The sequence below is a fragment of the Oncorhynchus nerka genome, linkage group LG15 (assembly GCF_034236695.1).
Source record: "Oncorhynchus nerka isolate Pitt River linkage group LG15, Oner_Uvic_2.0, whole genome shotgun sequence".
In the NCBI taxonomy this organism is placed as follows: Eukaryota; Metazoa; Chordata; class Actinopteri; order Salmoniformes; family Salmonidae; genus Oncorhynchus; species Oncorhynchus nerka.
Genome location: NC_088410.1, coordinates 15,279,262 through 15,297,671, shown reverse-complemented (window position 1 = coordinate 15,297,671; position 18,410 = coordinate 15,279,262). Strand labels below are relative to the sequence as shown.

At 42.0% G+C, this 18,410-nt stretch overlaps 1 protein-coding gene across 1 annotated transcript in view; it reads right to left on the bottom strand.

Annotated features, from left to right (window-relative positions):
- Window positions 1-494: 494 nt before the first annotated feature.
- LOC115118379 (Na(+)/H(+) exchange regulatory cofactor NHE-RF2) overlaps window positions 495-18,410 on the bottom strand; it is a 45,558-nt gene continuing 27,642 nt past the window's right edge. Inside the window, exons 3-8 of the mRNA XM_065000658.1 lie at window positions 7,283-7,418; window positions 6,702-6,711; window positions 6,252-6,273; window positions 5,322-5,475; window positions 4,828-5,036; window positions 495-4,197 (exon numbers count right to left, since the gene is read on the bottom strand). Coding sequence (XP_064856730.1) covers window positions 4,036-4,197; window positions 4,828-5,036; window positions 5,322-5,475; window positions 6,252-6,273; window positions 6,702-6,711; window positions 7,283-7,418 — 693 coding nt within the window. The 3' untranslated portion in view covers window positions 495-4,035. The remainder of the gene's footprint in view (window positions 4,198-4,827; window positions 5,037-5,321; window positions 5,476-6,251; window positions 6,274-6,701; window positions 6,712-7,282; window positions 7,419-18,410) is intronic.

The window sequence follows — 18,410 nt, the reverse complement described above, 5'->3', positions numbered from 1 at the left end:
GACCTACATTATGATCAAATAGCCACAGTAGCCTACTTGGCCACTGTTAAAATTGTAACTTAAAGCTGGTATAGCCTCAGTGTTCACAGTAAAACTTGAAATTTGCTCAGCCCCGGAAAGAATATTAGAGGGAACATTGCTCACAACTCTGTTGTTAAGGCTCCTCTATCACTTCCTGCAGCATGGCCCCCCTTAGACACAGGTCTCAGATCAGGTTACACCACCACTCACAACTCAATCATTAATCATTAGGGGAGTCTAATACACAGCTGGCCTTACATCAGTGTCTATGGGCAACTTCATCCTACTTCTGGGGTGTATTCAGGGACGTGAAACACCTTGAACGTTGCAGATAGAAATAGATTGAATAGAGTTCACACCAATTTCAGTTCTATTGGACAGGCAATCATTTCTGTTCTACATGATACATTTCTATCTGAATGTTCTGTCGGTTACATCCTCCTGAGAAGACCACTGTTTAGCATGTCTCTGTTTAATCAATGAATCAAACGTTATTTATACAGCACATTATTTACAACACATGCGGTTCAATGTGCTTAACATAATAATAATAAAGGCTGCTCCTGTAATTCATTGACTGGGGAGTTGTCTCCATCTGGTGGCCACAGCATGTAACTGTACATCTCTGAGCTAGTGAGACCATACACTTGTTCCTGCTTTCACTTTTCACATGTCGACATGTTTGGCATCACTGCCTCTGACAAGTGGGATCTATCTACCATATATCACTTTAAAATATGTGAGAAAATGTCCCCTCAAAACACATTTAAGAATTATTCTAGATCATATTGATTGTGAAGAGATGGTGCAACAAAAGAGAAACCATACCACTGCTCATCTACAACAATACATAACGACAGTGTTATACATTTATTTTGTCATTTTATTTCATATTAATGTCCAGTCCACTTTGTGTTCATATAATAGCCTTGGTTACAGTATATTCATATTTACAACTGGAGAGATTATCAAATTTAAAGTAACTTTGTTACATTAGATACAAATCTACAACTGGAGAGATGATCAAATTAAAAGTAACTAAGTTACATTAGATACAAATTTACAACTGGAGAGATGACCAAATTAAAAGTAACTTAGTTACATTAGATACAAATCTACAACTGGAGAGTATCAAATTAAAAGTAAGGCCGGGATTCAAGCCGATCACTCTTTGTCAGCTATTCACCATTTAAAGGGAAAGTTCCCGCGATCGCAGAAGACCGCATTCACGGCAAATTCTGCACATATCGGCTCAATTGTTAATTTGGGGCGGCAGGGTAGCCTAGTGGTTAGAGTGTTGGACTAGTACCCGGAAGGTTGCAAGTTCAAACCCCCGAGCTGACAAGGTACGAATATGTCGTTCTGCCCCTGAACAGGCAGTTAACCCACTGTTCCTAGGCCGTCATTGAAAATAAGAATTTGTTCTTAACTGACTTGCCTGGTTAAATAAAGGTTAAAAAAAAAAAAAAATACCTTTAAATGTCATCCGTGCTACAATGCAGATCTAGCGCTGATCTGATTGAATCCCGGCACTGAGACATCGGACTGCACTGACACTAGCTTAGCTTCGTATCCAACTAGTCAAGCGAACTAAAATGGATCCATTTATTAATTCCTCTAAAAAGAGATGAATGTTTGAGGACATTGAAAGTGGGATACAACCACAAACAATAATATGATTAAACAAATATAAACAAATCTAGAGCTTAACCAGGATCCTCACATGTCTTCCTTCAACTCAGAGTTCTGTTCTGGACAGCAGAGACAGACAAAGCTAGCTGGGTATGTCTTACTTTCTAACCGGAAATTGTAACAGAATAAAAACCAAATATTTAAATACTAGAAGAACACAGTTTGTAAACAAATTGCTAATAATATCACAGAATAATATAACTCAGTCATAATCACATAAATAGTGTTTTTATCTTAATGGCTAACCGTTCAGGCATTTGTTGGCAACACATTGACACAAGTCTCTCTCTGCAGTTTAGGCAACATTTCTGCAGTAGAGTTCAGTCAACCCAATGCAATGCACCCAATTCCCAATGTGTCTCCTCTTCACTCATTACAAAGGACTTTAGTAACTTGTGTCTCTTCATCTGAAAATCCATTGAGATCCTGGACTTTCCTTCTCTACCTCTGTGGCGCCCATCACACTCATTTGAGCGTTTGTCTCTGTTTCTCAGACTCTCTTCATCTCACGGTCAGATGACTTTGATTCATCCCCTCAGTCTGTCCATCATTCAGACGTCCGTGTCTATGACGTGATGTGGTTCCTACGTACCTCATTTATACATCTGAGAAGCTCGCTTCTATACTCTCAAAAGGTCTATGTAGAACCATTTGTCCCTGTAGAACCCTCTGGAAAAGGTTCCAGGTAGAACCAGGTCAGGTCAGACGATAACCCCTTTAGGTTCCAAACAGCAGCCTTTCAAGAGTTCTATTTGGAACAAGAGGTTCTATGTGGAACCAAAAAGGGTTATATATGACCTGAAAAGAGTTCCGTCTGGAACCCTGGACAATAGTGGTCGGCATCGCAGTCTCGTGAAACCATAGATGTATTGTGCCTTGGAGTTAGATCTTAGCGCAGCATCTGCTGTGACCGTGAAGTCCACTCCGTGAGAGGAAGACCCGGCCACAGGGGTCACATCTGTAAGCCGGCCCGGATGTTATGGTGTCCTGACGTTCTTACCTCAGTCAGTGAGATCTAATACAACTAGGATCAGACTCTTCCCTATACAATTTATTGTATTCATTATGACATAGAAAAAACCTCAAAACTGATCCTAGATCAGTACTCCTACTTTGAGACACTTTGTGGATACGGGCCCACATCTCAGTCTTTTGGGAAACAATCCACCCTGTTTTTCTGTGGAGGGTGAAGAGGTGGGGTTCGGTGTGTGGCGGTTGGGCCAGTGAATGTTTCTTACTAGTTGCTGTAGAAGGAAAAAAAAACTTTCAGTAAAGTCACAGCTCTGAGAAACGTTTAGGAGCCATGGAAACAAGAGCCATGGAAACAAGTGGAACTGAGTCAATTATCCTGGCTAAATACATCAACATGATTTATCCTCATCCTAAGCTACTGTAATAATCCCTAGTAGTGGCATATGGAGGTGTAGCACACATGGGACGGTCATTGGCTGCTCATGGTCACGTGATGAGGGAGCCCCGCTTGTGACTTCACAATAAGTGTTGGCCCTCAGACCGTAGGGAATTTCCTCTTTGTCTAATGGTTAAGATGTTGGTTTGTCCCGTGGGAGACCAGGGTTCAGATCCTGCCGGAGACAGAGGCTTTCTGTGTTTTTCTCAGAGTTGTTTCGGAGCCACTGCAGCCTTTTATCTTGATTGGCTGGTGAAGCTCTGTCACATGACACACCATAACGAATCGCCTCTCACCACAGAACATTGGCTGGTGAAGCTCTGTCACATGACACACCATAACGAATCGCCTCTCACCACAGAACATTGGCTGGTGAAGCTCTGTCACATGACACACCATAACGAATCGCCTCTCACCACAGAACATTGGCTGGTGAAGCTCTGTCACATGACACACCATAACGAATCGCCTCTCACCACAGAACATTGGCTGGTGAAGCTCTGTCACATGACACACCATAACGAACGTCAGCCGTGCACAGCGGGAGGTCGTCCTATCGCCTCTCACCACAGAACATTGGCTGGTGAAGTTCTGTCACATGACACACCATAACGAATCGCCTCTCACCACAGAACATTGGCTGGTGAAGCTCTGTCACATGACACACCATAACGAACGTCAGCCGAGCAGCAGTGGGAGGTCGTCCTATCGCCTCTCACCACAGAACATTGGCTGCCTTTTTCTATTAATTTCTCACGATGACATTGTCTCCGGGCTGATGATCTACTGCGCACGGCCAACATTGGTTATGGTGTGTCACTGTGCCAGACCTTTACCAACCTTGAGGGACTTAAGAACATGGTTGTGAAGGTTCTGTGTGGTTCTGTGTGGTTCTGTGTGGTTCTGTGTGGTTCTCAGAAGTTGCTGAAGATCTCCTGTTTCTTGCTCCAGTCCATAGGGGGCGCTCTCTTCTTGCCGTGTTGGGCCCTCTCTTTGGCCTCGGCTGCCGTGGGACTCAGATGCAGTCCGCTGTCCAGGAACGGGTCTGAAACACGGCGCTCATAATCCTCAGGGACCTAGAGATACACACACACACACACACACACACACACACACACACACACACACACACAGGTATTCAGATACACGTACGCAGGCATGCACACACACACACACACACATGGGAGTGTCTTTGAGTATTTTCAAAATACATAAAACATATTAAACTACTTGTCTTTTCAAATAAAATATATTTGAATACTTACTTTGAATGTATGTGAAAGTAACTGAGATATTTGAAATAGTATTTGAACCCAGTTCTGCACACATGACATATTACACATGTTACATACGTGTTACATACATGTTACATGTTTACATACGTGTTACATGTTACATGTTTACATACATGTTACATGTTACATACGTGTTACATACATGTTACATGTTTACATACGTGTTACATACATGTTACATGTTTACATACAGCAAACCATAAACTTGCTACAGGATACACACACACACACACACACACACACACACACACACACACACACACACACACACACACACACACACACACACACACACACACACACACACACACACACACACACACACACACACACACACACACACACACACACACACACACACACACACACACACACACACACACACACACACATACACACACACACACTCACCTGAATGCTCATATCTGAGCTGCTGAATTCTGATTGGGTAGTCGAGCCACGTGAGTACTGGGAATTGGTCTGTGAATTGGGCGAGCCGTTTGTGATTGGTGAGCCTGTCAGGGTGACGTTGATGATTGGTGGATCCATTGGAGGGAGGTCAGTGGTTGAAGAGGGGGTGGGTGGGGCGCTGTCTGTCATTGGCTCGTCCACATAGACCTCTGGAACGCAGGAACAAACCACATGAGCAACTTGACAAAATCCTTAGAGATTAATCCTTCAAACTGAAATATGTTTGTGGTCATTAATGGTTTAGATGCAAATATGAGTCGTGTGTGTGGATTTCTGTCCGAGAGAGAGAGAGAGAGAGAGAGAGAGAGAGAGAGAGAGACAGAGGAGAGAGAGAGAGAGAGAGAGAGAGAGAGAGACAGAGAGGAGAGAGAGAGAGAGAGAGAGAGAGAGAGAGAGAGAGAGAGAGAGAGAGAGAGAGAAAGACATCCTTTGACCTCTGACATGTGTGCTGGTGGGCGTGACCCCGAGCCTCTTGAACAGCTCGTCTGTTTCCGCGTCGACCACCAGGAGGCGTGTCTCGTCCCCCCCGCCACGTATAAACGCCACCACCTCTGAGTGTCTCAACGCCTCGATGTTCACTCCATTCACCTGGGGGAGGAGAGGAGGATGAATTCATGAGTGAATGGATGATGTTCACTCCATTCACCTGGGGGAGGAGAGGAGGATGAATTCCTGAGTGAATGGATGATGTTATTAGCCACATGTAAAATGTTTATAGAGCTGCCTCAACCATTGGCCTCCATTCACCTGGGGGAGGAGAAGAGGATGAATTCATGAGTGAATGGATGATGTTATTAGCCACATGTAAAATGTTTATAGAGCTGCCTCAACCATTGGCCTCCATTCACCTGGGGAGGAGAGGAGTAGTTTTACAGACATTGGAAATGACTATTTGTTCTTAACTGACCTGCATGAATCTCTGTCAGGTATCCAGAATCTCTGATTTATACATCTAGGGCTGATTTTAAACTAGATTTGAAAATACTTGCTTTATTGCTAAATGTATGTCTGTGTGTTGTGTGCATGTCAACTGGGATGTAAGCGAGAGAGAAGGCAGTGATCTGTAATCTGATTTAGTTTAATTTTAATTTGGCATATCTCTCTCTCTCTCTCTCTCTCTCGCTCTCTCTCTCACTCTCTCTCTCATCCTACACATTCCTAATGTGTCCTGAATCACACACACACACAAATGCACCCCCTCCCTCCCTCCCTCCCACACTAACCCTACAGGGCAACCTAACCTGCCAAAGTCCATGTAATAAGCTCTTATCTAAGCTAATCTCATCTGTGTGTGTGTGTGTCTAAGGTAACACACACACACATACACACACAGACTGTCTCTCTCTCTCTCTCTCTGTCCCTACCTCCACCAGCCTGTCCCGGGGTCTGAGGTAACACACACACACACAGACTGCCCTACCTCCACCAGCCTGTCTCTCACACACACACACACAGACTGTCTCTCTCTCTCTCTCTGGCCCTACCTCCACCAGCCTGTCCCGGGGTCTGAGGTAACACACACACACAGACTGTCTCTCTCTCTCTCTCTCTCAATCTGGCCCTACCTCCACCACCCTGTCCTGGGGTCTGAGGTAACACACACACACACAGACTGTCTCTCTCTCTCTCTCTCTCAATCTGGCCCTACCTCCACCAGCCTGTCCCGGGGTCTGAGGTAACACACACACACAGACTCTCTCTCTCTCTCTCTCTCTCTCTCTCTCTGGCCCTACCTCCACCAGCCTGTCCCGGGGTCTGAGGTAACACACACACACAGACTGTCTCTCTCTCTCTCTCTCTCTCTCTGGCCTTACCTCCACCAGCCTGTCCCGGGGTCTGAGGTAACACACACACACAGACTGTCTCTCTCTCTCTCTCTCTCTCTCTCTCTCTGGCCCTACCTCCACCAGCCTGTCCCGGGGTCTGAGGTAACACACACACACAGACTGTCTCTCTCTCTCTCTCTCTCTCTCTGGCCCTACCTCCACCAGCCTGTCCCGGGGTCTGAGGTAACACACACACACAGACTGTCTCTCTCTCTCTCTCTCTCTCAATCTGGCCCTGGCCCTACCTCCACCAGCCTGTCCCGGGGTCTGAGGTAACACACACACACACACAGACTCTCTCTCTCTCTCTCTCTCTCTCTCTGGCCCTACCTCCACCAGCATGTCCCGGGGTCTGAGGTAACACACACACACACACAGACTGTCTCTCTCTCGCTCTCTCTCTCTGGCCCTACCTCCACCAGCCTGTCCCGGGGTCTGAGGTAACACACACACACAGACTGTCTCTCTCTCTCTCTCGATCTGGCCCTACCTCCACCAGCCTGTCCCGGGGTCTGAGGTAACACACACACACAGACTGTCTCTCTCTCTCGCTCTCGATCTGGCCCTACCTCCACCAGTTCTGTCACTGGGTCTGAGGTTGAACCCGTATCCCAGCTCCCCCTTCACCATGTGACACAGCCGGGGGAGGAGCTCCACCGTCGCCATGGGAAACTCTGTATCTAACGACGCTGTCTCCGATGGCAACTACAGATAGAGAGACAGAGAGAGAGAGGAAACACAATGACAGAAAAAGTTTGACATTGTAATTTCAAATCTAAGTTCTAATTTGGTTCAGTTGTAACAAACAGACAGTGAGTGAAGACCATAACAGACAGACAGTGAGTGAAGACCATAACAAACAGACAGTGAAGACCATAACAAACAGACAGTGAGTGGAGACCATAACAAACAGACAGTGAGTGAAGACCATAACAAACAGACAGTGAGTGAAGACCATAACAAACAGACAGTGAGTGAAGACCATAACAAACAGACAGTGAGTGAAGACCATAACAAACAGACAGACAGTGAAGACCATAACAAACAGACAGTGAGTGAAGACCATAACAAACAGACAGTGAGTGAAGACCATAACAAACAGACAGTGAAGACCATAACAAACAGACAGTGAAGACCATAACAAACAGACAGTGAAGACCATAACAAACAGACAGTGAAGACCATAACAAACAGACAGTGAAGACCATAACAAACAGACAGTGAAGACCATAACAAACAGACAGTGAAGACCATAACAAACAGACAGTGAAGACCATAACAAACAGACAGTGAAGACCATAACAAACAGACAGTGAAGACCATAACAAACAGACAGTGAGTGAAGACCATAACAAACAGACAGTGAAGACCATAACAAACAGACAGTGAGTGAAGACCATAACAAACAGACAGTGAAGACCATAACAAACAGACAGTGAAGACCATAACAAACAGACAGTGAAGACCATAACAAACAGACAGTGAGTGAAGACCATAACAAACAGACAGTGAAGACCATAACAAACAGACAGTGAAGACCATAACAAACAGACAGTGAAGACCATAACAAACAAACAGACAGTGAAGACCATAACAAACAGACAGTGAGAAGACCATAACAAACAGACAGTGAAGACCATAACAAACAGACAGTGAGTGAAGACCATAACAAACAGACAGTGAAGACCATAACAAACAGACAAGAAGACCATAACAAACAGACAGTGAAGACCATAACAAACAGACAGTGAGTGAAGACCATAACAAACAGACAGTGAGTGAAGACCATAACAAACAGACACAGTGAAGACCATAACAAACAGTGAGTGAAGACCATAACAAACAGACAGTGTGAAGACCATAACAAACAGACAGACAGTGAAGACCATAACAAACAGACAGTGAAGACCATAACAAACAGACAGTGAGTGAAGACCATAACAAAAACAGACAGTGAGTGAAACATAAAACAGACAGTGAAGACCATAACAAACAGACAGTGAAGACCATAACAAACAGACAGTGAAGACCATAACAAACAGACAGTGAAGACCATAACAAACAGACAGTGAAGACCATAACAAACAGACAGTGAAGACCATAACAAACAGACAGTGAAGACCATAACAAACAGACAGTGAGTGAAGACCATAACAAACAGACAGTGAAGACCATAACAAACAGACAGTGAAGACCATAACAAACAGACAGTGAGTGAAGACCATAACAAACAGACAGTGAAGACCATAACAAACAGACAGTGAAGACCATAACAAACAGACAGTGAGTGAAGACCATAACAAACAGACAGTGAGTGAAGACCATAACAAACAAACAGACAGTGAAGACCATAACAAACAGACAGTGAGTGAAGACCATAACAAACAGACAGTGAGTGAAGACCATAACAAACAGACAGTGAGTGAAGACCATAACAAACAGACAGTGAGACCATAACAAACAGACAGTGAGTGAACCATAACAAACCATAACAAACAGACAGTGAGTGAAGACATAACAAATAACAAACAGACAGTGAGTGAAGACCATAACAAACAGACAGTGAGTGAAGACCATAACAAACAGAGTGAGTGAAGACCATAACAAACAGACAGTGAAGACCATAACAAACAGACAGTGAGTGAAGACCATAACAAACAGACAGTGAGTGAAGACCATAACAAACAGACAGTGAGTGAAGACCATAACAAAAACAGTGAGTGAAGACCATAACAAACAGACAGTGAAGACCATAACAAACAGACAGTGAGTGAAGACCATAACAAACAGACAGTGAAGACCATAACAAACAGACAGTGAGTGAAGACCATAACAAACAGACAGTGAGTGAAGACCATAACAAACAGACAGAGTGAAGACCATAACAAACAGACAGTGAGTGAAGACCATAACAAACAGACAGTGAGTGAAGACCATAACAAACAGACAGTGAGTGAAGACCATAACAAACAGACAGTGAGTGAAGACCATAACAAACAGACAGTGAGTGAAGACCATAACAAACAGACAGTGAAGACCATAACAAACAGACAGACAGTGAAGACCATAACAAACAGACAGTGAAGACCATAACAAACAGACAGTGAGTGAAGACCATAACAAACAGACAGTGAGTGAAGACCATAACAAACAGACAGTGAGTGAAGACCATAACAAACAGACAGTGAAGACCATAACAAACAGACAGTGAAGACCATAACAAACAGACAGTGAGTGAAGACCATAACAAACAGACAGTGAGTGAAGACCATAACAAACAGACAGTGAAGACCATAACAAACAGACAGTGAGTGAAGACCATAACAAACAGACAGTGAGTGAAGACCATAACAAACAGACAGTGAGTGAAGACCATAACAAACAGACAGTGAGTGAAGACCATAACAAACAGACAGAAGACCATAACAAACAGACAGTGAAGACCATAACAAACAGACAGTGAAGACCATAACAAACAGACAGTGAGTGAAGACCATAACAAACAGACAGTGAGTGAAGACCATAACAAACAGACAGTGAGTGAAGACCATAACAAACAGACAGTGAGTGAAGACCATAACAAACAGACAGTGAAGACCATAACAAACAGACAGTGAAGACCATAACAAACAGACAGTGAAGACCATAACAAACAGACAGTGAGTGAAGACCATAACAAACAGACAGTGAAGACCATAACAAACAGACAGTGAAGACCATAACAAACAGACAGTGAGTGAAGACCATAACAAACAGACAGTGAAGACCATAACAAACAGACAGTGAAGACCATAACAAACAGACAGTGAGTGAAGACCATAACAAACAGACAGTGAAGACCATAACAAACAGACAGTGAGTGAAGACCATAACAAACAGACAGTGAGTGAAGACCATAACAAACAGACAGTGAAGACCATAACAAACAGACAGTGAGTGAAGACCATAACAAACAGACAGTGAGTGAAGACCATAACAAACAGACAGTGAAGACCATAACAAACAGACAGTGAGTGAAGACCATAACAAACAGACAGTGAAGACCATAACAAACAGACAGTGAAGACCATAACAAACAGACAGTGAAGACCATAACAAACAGACAGTGAGTGAAGACCATAACAAACAGACAGACCATAACAAACAGACAGTGAAGACCATAACAAACAGACAGTGAGTGAAGACCATAACAAACAGTGAGTGAAGACCATAACAAACAGACAGACCATAACAAACAGAGTGAAGACCATAACAACAGTGAGTGAAGACCATAACAAACAGACAGTAGTGAAGACCATAACAAACAACAGTGAAGACCATAACAAACAGTGAAGACCATAACAAACAGACAGTGAAGACCATAACAAACAGACAGTAGTGAAGACCATAACAAACAGACAGTGAAGACCATAACAAACAGACACAGTGAAGACCATAACAAACAGACAGTGAGTGAAGACCATAACAAACAGACAGTGAGTGAAGACCATAACAAACAGACAGTGAGTGAAGACCATAACAAACAGACACAGTGAAGACCATAACAAACAGACACAGTGAAGACCATAACAAACAGACAGTGAAGACCATAACAAACAGACAGACCATAACAAACAGACAGTGAAGACCATAACAAAAGACAGTGAGTGAAGACCATAACAAACAGACAGTGAAGACCATAACAAACAGACAGTGAGTGAACACCATAACAAACAGACAGTGAAGACCATAACAAACACAGTGAGTGAAGACCATAACAAACAGACAGTGAGTGAAGACCATAACAAACAGACAGTGAGTGAAGACCATAACAAACAGACAGTGAAGACCATAACAAACAGACAGTGAAGACCATAACAAACAGACAGTGAGTGAAGACCATAACAAACAGACAGTGAGTGAAGACCATAACAAACAGACAGTGAGTGAAGACCATAACAAACAGTGAGTGAAGACCATAACAAACAGAGTGAAGACCATAACAAACAGACAGTGAAGACCATAACAAACAGACAGTGAGTGAAGACCATAACAAACAGACAGTGAGTGAAGACCATAACAAACAAACAGACAGTGAAGACCATAACAAACAGACAGTGAGTGAAGACCATAACAAACAGACAGTGAGTGAAGACCATAACAAACAGACAGTGAGTGAAGACCATAACAAACAGACAGTGAGTGAAGACCATAACAAACAGACAGTGAAGACCATAACAAACAGACAGTGAGTGAAGACCATAACAAACAGACAGTGAGTGAAGACCATAACAAACAGACAGTGAAGACCATAACAAACAGACAGTGAAGACCATAACAAACAGACAGTGAAGACCATAACAAACAGACAGTGAAGACCATAACAAACAGACAGTGAAGACCATAACAAACAGACAGTGAGTGAAGACCATAACAAACAGACAGTGAAGACCATAACAAACAGACAGTGAAGACCATAACAAACAGACAGTGAGTAACAAAAGACCATAACCAAACAGACAGTGAGTGAAGACCATAACAAACAGACAGTAGTGAAGACCATAACAAACAGACAGTGAAGACCATAACAAACAGACAGTGAGTGAAGACCATAACAAACAGACAGTGAGTGAAGACCATAACAAACAGACAGTGAAGACCATAACAAACAGACAGTGAGTGAAGACCATAACAAACAGACAGTGAAGACCATAACAAACAGACAGTGAGTGAAGACCATAACAAACAGACAGTGAGTGAAGACCATAACAAACAAACAGACAGTGAGTGAAGACCATAACAAACAGACAGTGAGTGAAGACCATAACAAACAGACAGACCATAACAAACAGACAGTGAAGACCATAACAAACAGACAGTGAAGACCATGAAGACCATAACAAACAGACAGTGAGTGAAGACCATAACAAACAGACAGTGAAGACCATAACAAACAGACAGTGAAGACCATAACAAACAGACAGTGAAGACCATAACAAACAGAGTGAAGACCATAACAAACAGACAGTGAAGACCATAACAAACAGACAGTGAAGACCATAACAAACAGACAGTGAGTGAAGACCATAACAAACAGACAGTGAAGACCATAACAAACAGACAGTGAAGACCATAACAAACAGACAGTGAAGACCATAACAAACAGACAGTGAGTGAAGACCATAACAAACAGACAGTGAAGACCATAACAAACAGACAGTGAGTGAAGACCATAACAAACAGACAGTGGTGAAGACCATAACAAACAGACAGACAGTGAAGACCATAACAAACAGACAGTGAGTGAAGACCATAACAAACAGACAGTGAGTGAAGACCATAACAAACAGACAGTGACAGTGAAGACCATAACAAACAGACAGTGAGTGAAGACCATAACAAACAAACAAACAGAGTGAAGACCATAACAAACAGACAGTGAGTAACAAACAGAAGACCATAACAAACAGACAGTGAGTGAAGTGAGTGAAGACCATAACAAACAGACAGTCAGAAGACCATAACAAACAGACAGTGAGTGAAGACCATAACAAACAGACAGTGAGTGAAGACCATAACAAACAGACAGTGAAGACCATAACAAACAGACAGTGAAGACCATAACAAACAGACAGATTGAAGACCATAACAAACAGACAGTGAAGACCATAACAAACAGACAGTGAAGACCATAACAAACAGACAGTGAGTGAAGACCATAACAAACAGACAGAGTGAAGATAACAAACAGACAGTGAGTGAAGACCATAACAAACAGACAGTGAAGACCATAACAAACAGACAGTGAGTGAAGACCATAACAAACAGACAGTGAGTGAAGACCATAACAAACAGACAGTGAGTGAAGATTAACAAACAGACAGTGAGTGAAGACCATAACAAACAGACAGTCAGAGTGAAGACCATAACAAACAGATAGAAGACCAGTGAGTGAATAACAAACAGACAGTGAAGACCATAACAAACAGACAGTGAGTGAAGACCATAACAAACAGACAGTGAAGACCATAACAAACAGACAGTGAGTGAAGACCATAACAAACAGACAGTGAGTGAAGACCATAACAAACAGACAGAGTGAAGACCATAACAAACAGACAGTGAAGACCATAACAAACAGACAGTGAGTGAAGACCATAACAAACAGACAGTGAAGACCATAACAAACCATAACAAACAGACAGTGAAGACCATAAAGACCATAACAAACAGACAGTGAAGACCATAACAAAACAGACAGTGAAGACCATAACAAACAGACAGTGAAGACCATAACAAACAGATTGTGAAGACCATAACAAACAGAGTGAAGACCATAACAAACAGACAGTGAAGACCATAACAAACAGAGTGAAGACCATAACGGAGTGAAGACCATAACAAACAGACAGTGAAGACCATAACAAACAGACAGTGAAGACCATAACAAACAGACAGAGTGAAGACCATAACAAACAGACAGTGAAGTGAAGACCATAACAAACAGACAGTGAAGACCATAACAAACAGACAGTGAAGATAACAAACAGACAGTAACAAACAGAGTGAAGACCATAACAAACAGACAGTGAAGACCATAACAAACAGATGAAGACCATAACAAACAGACAGTAGAAGACCATAACAAACAGACAGTGAGTGAAGACCATAACAAACAGACAGTGAGTGAAGACCATAACAAACAGACAGTGAAGACCATAACAAACAGACAGTGAGTGAAGACCATAACAAACAGACAGTGAGTGAAGACAAACAATAGATGAAGACAGTAACAAAGACAGTGAAGACCATAACAAACAGACAGTGAGTGAAGAGATGAAACAAACAGACAGTAACCATAACAAACAGACAGAGTGAAGACCATAACAAACAGACAGTGAGTGAAGACCATAACAAACAGACAGTGAAGAAGACCATAACAAACAGACAGTGAGTGAAACCATAACAAACAGATTGATGAAGACCATAACAAACAGACAGTAGAAGACCATAACAAACAGACAGTGAAGACCATAACAATCAGACAGTGAAGAGATAACAAACAGACAAGTAACAAAGACAGTGAAGACCATAACAAACAGACAGTGAAGACCATAACAAACAGACAGTGAGAAGACCATAACAAACAGACAGTGAGTGAAGACCATAACAAACAGACAGTGAGAAGACCATAACAAACAGACAGTGAGTGAGACCATAACAAACAGACAGTGAGTGAAGACCATAACAAACAGACAGTGAAGATTGAACAAACAGACAGTGAAGACCATAACAAACAGACAGTGAAGACCATAACAAACAGACAGTGAAGACCATAACAAACAGACAGTGAAGACCATAACAAACAGACAGAGTGAAGACCATAACAAACAGACAGTGAGTGAAGACCATAACAAACAAACAGACAGTGAAGACCATAACAAACAGACAGTGAGTGAAGACCATAACAAACAGACAGTGAGTGAAGACCATAACAAACAGACAGTGAGTGAAGACCATAACCAGATAGACCATAACAAACAGACAGTGAAGACCATAACAAACAGACAGTGATGAAGACCATAACAAACAGACAGTAGTGAAGACCATAACAAACAGACAGTGAGTGAAGACCATAACAAACAGACAGTGAGTGAAGACCATAGACATAACAAACAGACAGATTGAAGACCATAACAAACAGAAAGTGAAGACCATAACAAACAGACAGTGAGATTGATCAGACCATAACCATAACAGACAGTGAGAAGACCATAACAAACAGACAGAGTGAAGACCATAACAAACAGACAGTGAGTGAAGACCATAACAAACCATAACCATAACAAACAGACAGTGAGTGAAGACCATAACAAACAGACAGTAGTGAAGACCATAACAAACAGACAGTGAAGACCATAACAAACAGACAGTGAAGACCATAACAAACAGACAGTGAGTGAAGACCATAACAAACAGACAGTGAGTGAAGACCATAACAAAAGTAGTGAAGACCATAACAAACAGACAGTTAGAAGATAACAAACAGACAGTGAGTGAAGACCATAGTAGAAGACCAGTAACAAACAGACAGTGAAGACCATAACAAACAGACAGTGAGTGAAGTAACAAACAGACAGTGAAGACCATAACAAACAGACAGTAGAGTGAAGACCATAACAAACAGAATAGAGTGAAGACCATAACAAACAGACAGTGAAGACCATAACAAACAGATTGAGTGAAGACCATAACAAATAGACAGTGAAGACCATAACAAACAGACAGTTGAAGACCATAACAAACAGACATGTGAGTGAAGACCATAACAAACAGACAGTGAGTGAAGACCATAACAAACAGACAGTGAGTGAAGACCATAACAAATAGAGTGAAGACCATAACCAGACAGTGAAGACCATAACAAACAGACAGTGAAGACCATAACAAACAGACAGTGAAGACCATAACAAACAGACAGTGAGTGAAGACCATAACAAACAGACAGTGAAGACCATAACAAACAGAGTGAAGACCATAACCAGACAGTGAGTGAAGACCATAACAAACAGACGGTGAAATAGACAGTGAAGACCATAACAAACAGACAGTGAAGACCATAACAAACAGACAGTGAGTGAAGACCATAACAAACAGACAAGTGAAGACCATAACAAACAGACAGTGAAGACCATAACAAACAGACAGTGAGTGAAGACCATAACAAACAGACAGTAGACCATAACAAACAGACAGTGAAGACCATAACAAACAGATTGAAGACCATAACAAACAGACAGTAGAAGACCATAACAAACAGACAGTGAAGACCATAACAAACAGACAGTGAAGACCATAACAAACAGACAGTGAAGACCATAACAAAAACAGTGAAGACCATAACAAACAGACAGTGAAGACCATAACAAACAGACAGTCAGAAGACCATAACAAACAGACAGTGAAGACCATAACAAACAGACAGTGAAGACCATAACAAACAGACAGTGAAGACCATAACAAACAGACAGTAGAAGACCATAACAAACAGACAGTGAAGACCATAACAAACAGACAGTGAAGACCATAACAAACAGACAGTGAAGACCATAACAAACAGACAGTGAAGACCATAACAAACAGACAGTGATGAAGACCATAACAAACAGACAGTGAGTAACAAACAGACAGTGAAGACCATAACAAACAGACAGTGAGTGAAGACCATAACAAACAGACAGTGAGACCATAACAAACAGACAGTGAGTGAAGACCATAACAAACAGACAGTGAAGACCATAACAAACAGACAGTGAAGAAGATTGAGTGAAGACCATAACAAACAGACAGTAAGACCATAACAAACAGTGAGTGAAGACCATAACAAACAGACAGTAGAAGACCATAACAAACAGACAGTGAGTGAAGACCATAACAAACCAGACAGTGAAGACCATAACAAACAGACAGTGAAGACCATAACAAACAGACAGTGAAGACCATAACAAACAGACAGTGAAGACCATAACAAACAGACAGTGAAGACCATAACAAACAGACAGTGAAGACCATAACAAACAGACAGTGAGTGAAGACCATAACAAACAGACAGTCAGTGAAGACCATAACAAACAGACGACTATAACAAACAGTGAAGACCATAACAAACAGACAGTGAAGACCATAACAAACAGACAGTGAAGACCATAACAAACAGACAGTGAAGACCATAACAAACAGACAGTGAAGACCATAACAAGAGTTGAACAGACCATAACAAACAGACAGTGAGACCATAAAGACCATAACAAACAAACAGACAGTGAAGACCATAACAAACAGAAGTAACAAACAGAGTGAAGACCATAACAAACAGACAGTGAGTGAAGACCATAACAAACAGACAGTGAGTGAAGACCATAACAAACAGACAGTGAAGACCATAACAAACAGACAGTGAGTGAAGACCATAACAAACAGACAGTGAAGACCATAACAAACAGACAGTGAGTGAAGACCATAACAAACAGACAGTGAGTGAAGACCATAACAGACAGACAGTGATGGAGACCATAACAAACAGACAGTGAAGACCATAACAAACAGACAGTGAGTGAAGACCATAACAAACAGACAGTGAAGAAGACCATAACATAACAAACAGACAGTGAAGACCATAACAAACAGACAGTGAAGACCATAACAAACAGACAGTGAAGACCATAATAAACAGACAGTGAGTGAAGACCATAACAAACAGACAGTGAGTGAAGACCATAACAAACAGACAGTGAAGACCATAACAGACAGACAGTGAGTGAAGACCATAACAAACAGACAGTGAGTGAAGACCATAACAAACAGACAGTGAGTGAAGACCATAACAAACAGACAGTGAGTGAAGACCATAACAGACAGACAGTGAGTGGAGACCATAACAAACAGACAGTGAGTGAAGACCATAACAAACAGTGAGTGAAGACCATAACAAACAGACAGTGAGTGAAGACCATAACAAACAGACAGTGAGTGAAGACCATAACAAACAGACAGTGAAGACCATAACAAACAGACAGTGAGTGAAGACCATAACAAACAAACAGTGAAGAGACAGACAGTGAAGACCATAACAAACAGACAGTGAAGACCATAACAAACAGACAGTGAAGACCATAACAAACAGACAGTGAAGACCATAACAAACAGACAGTGAGTGAA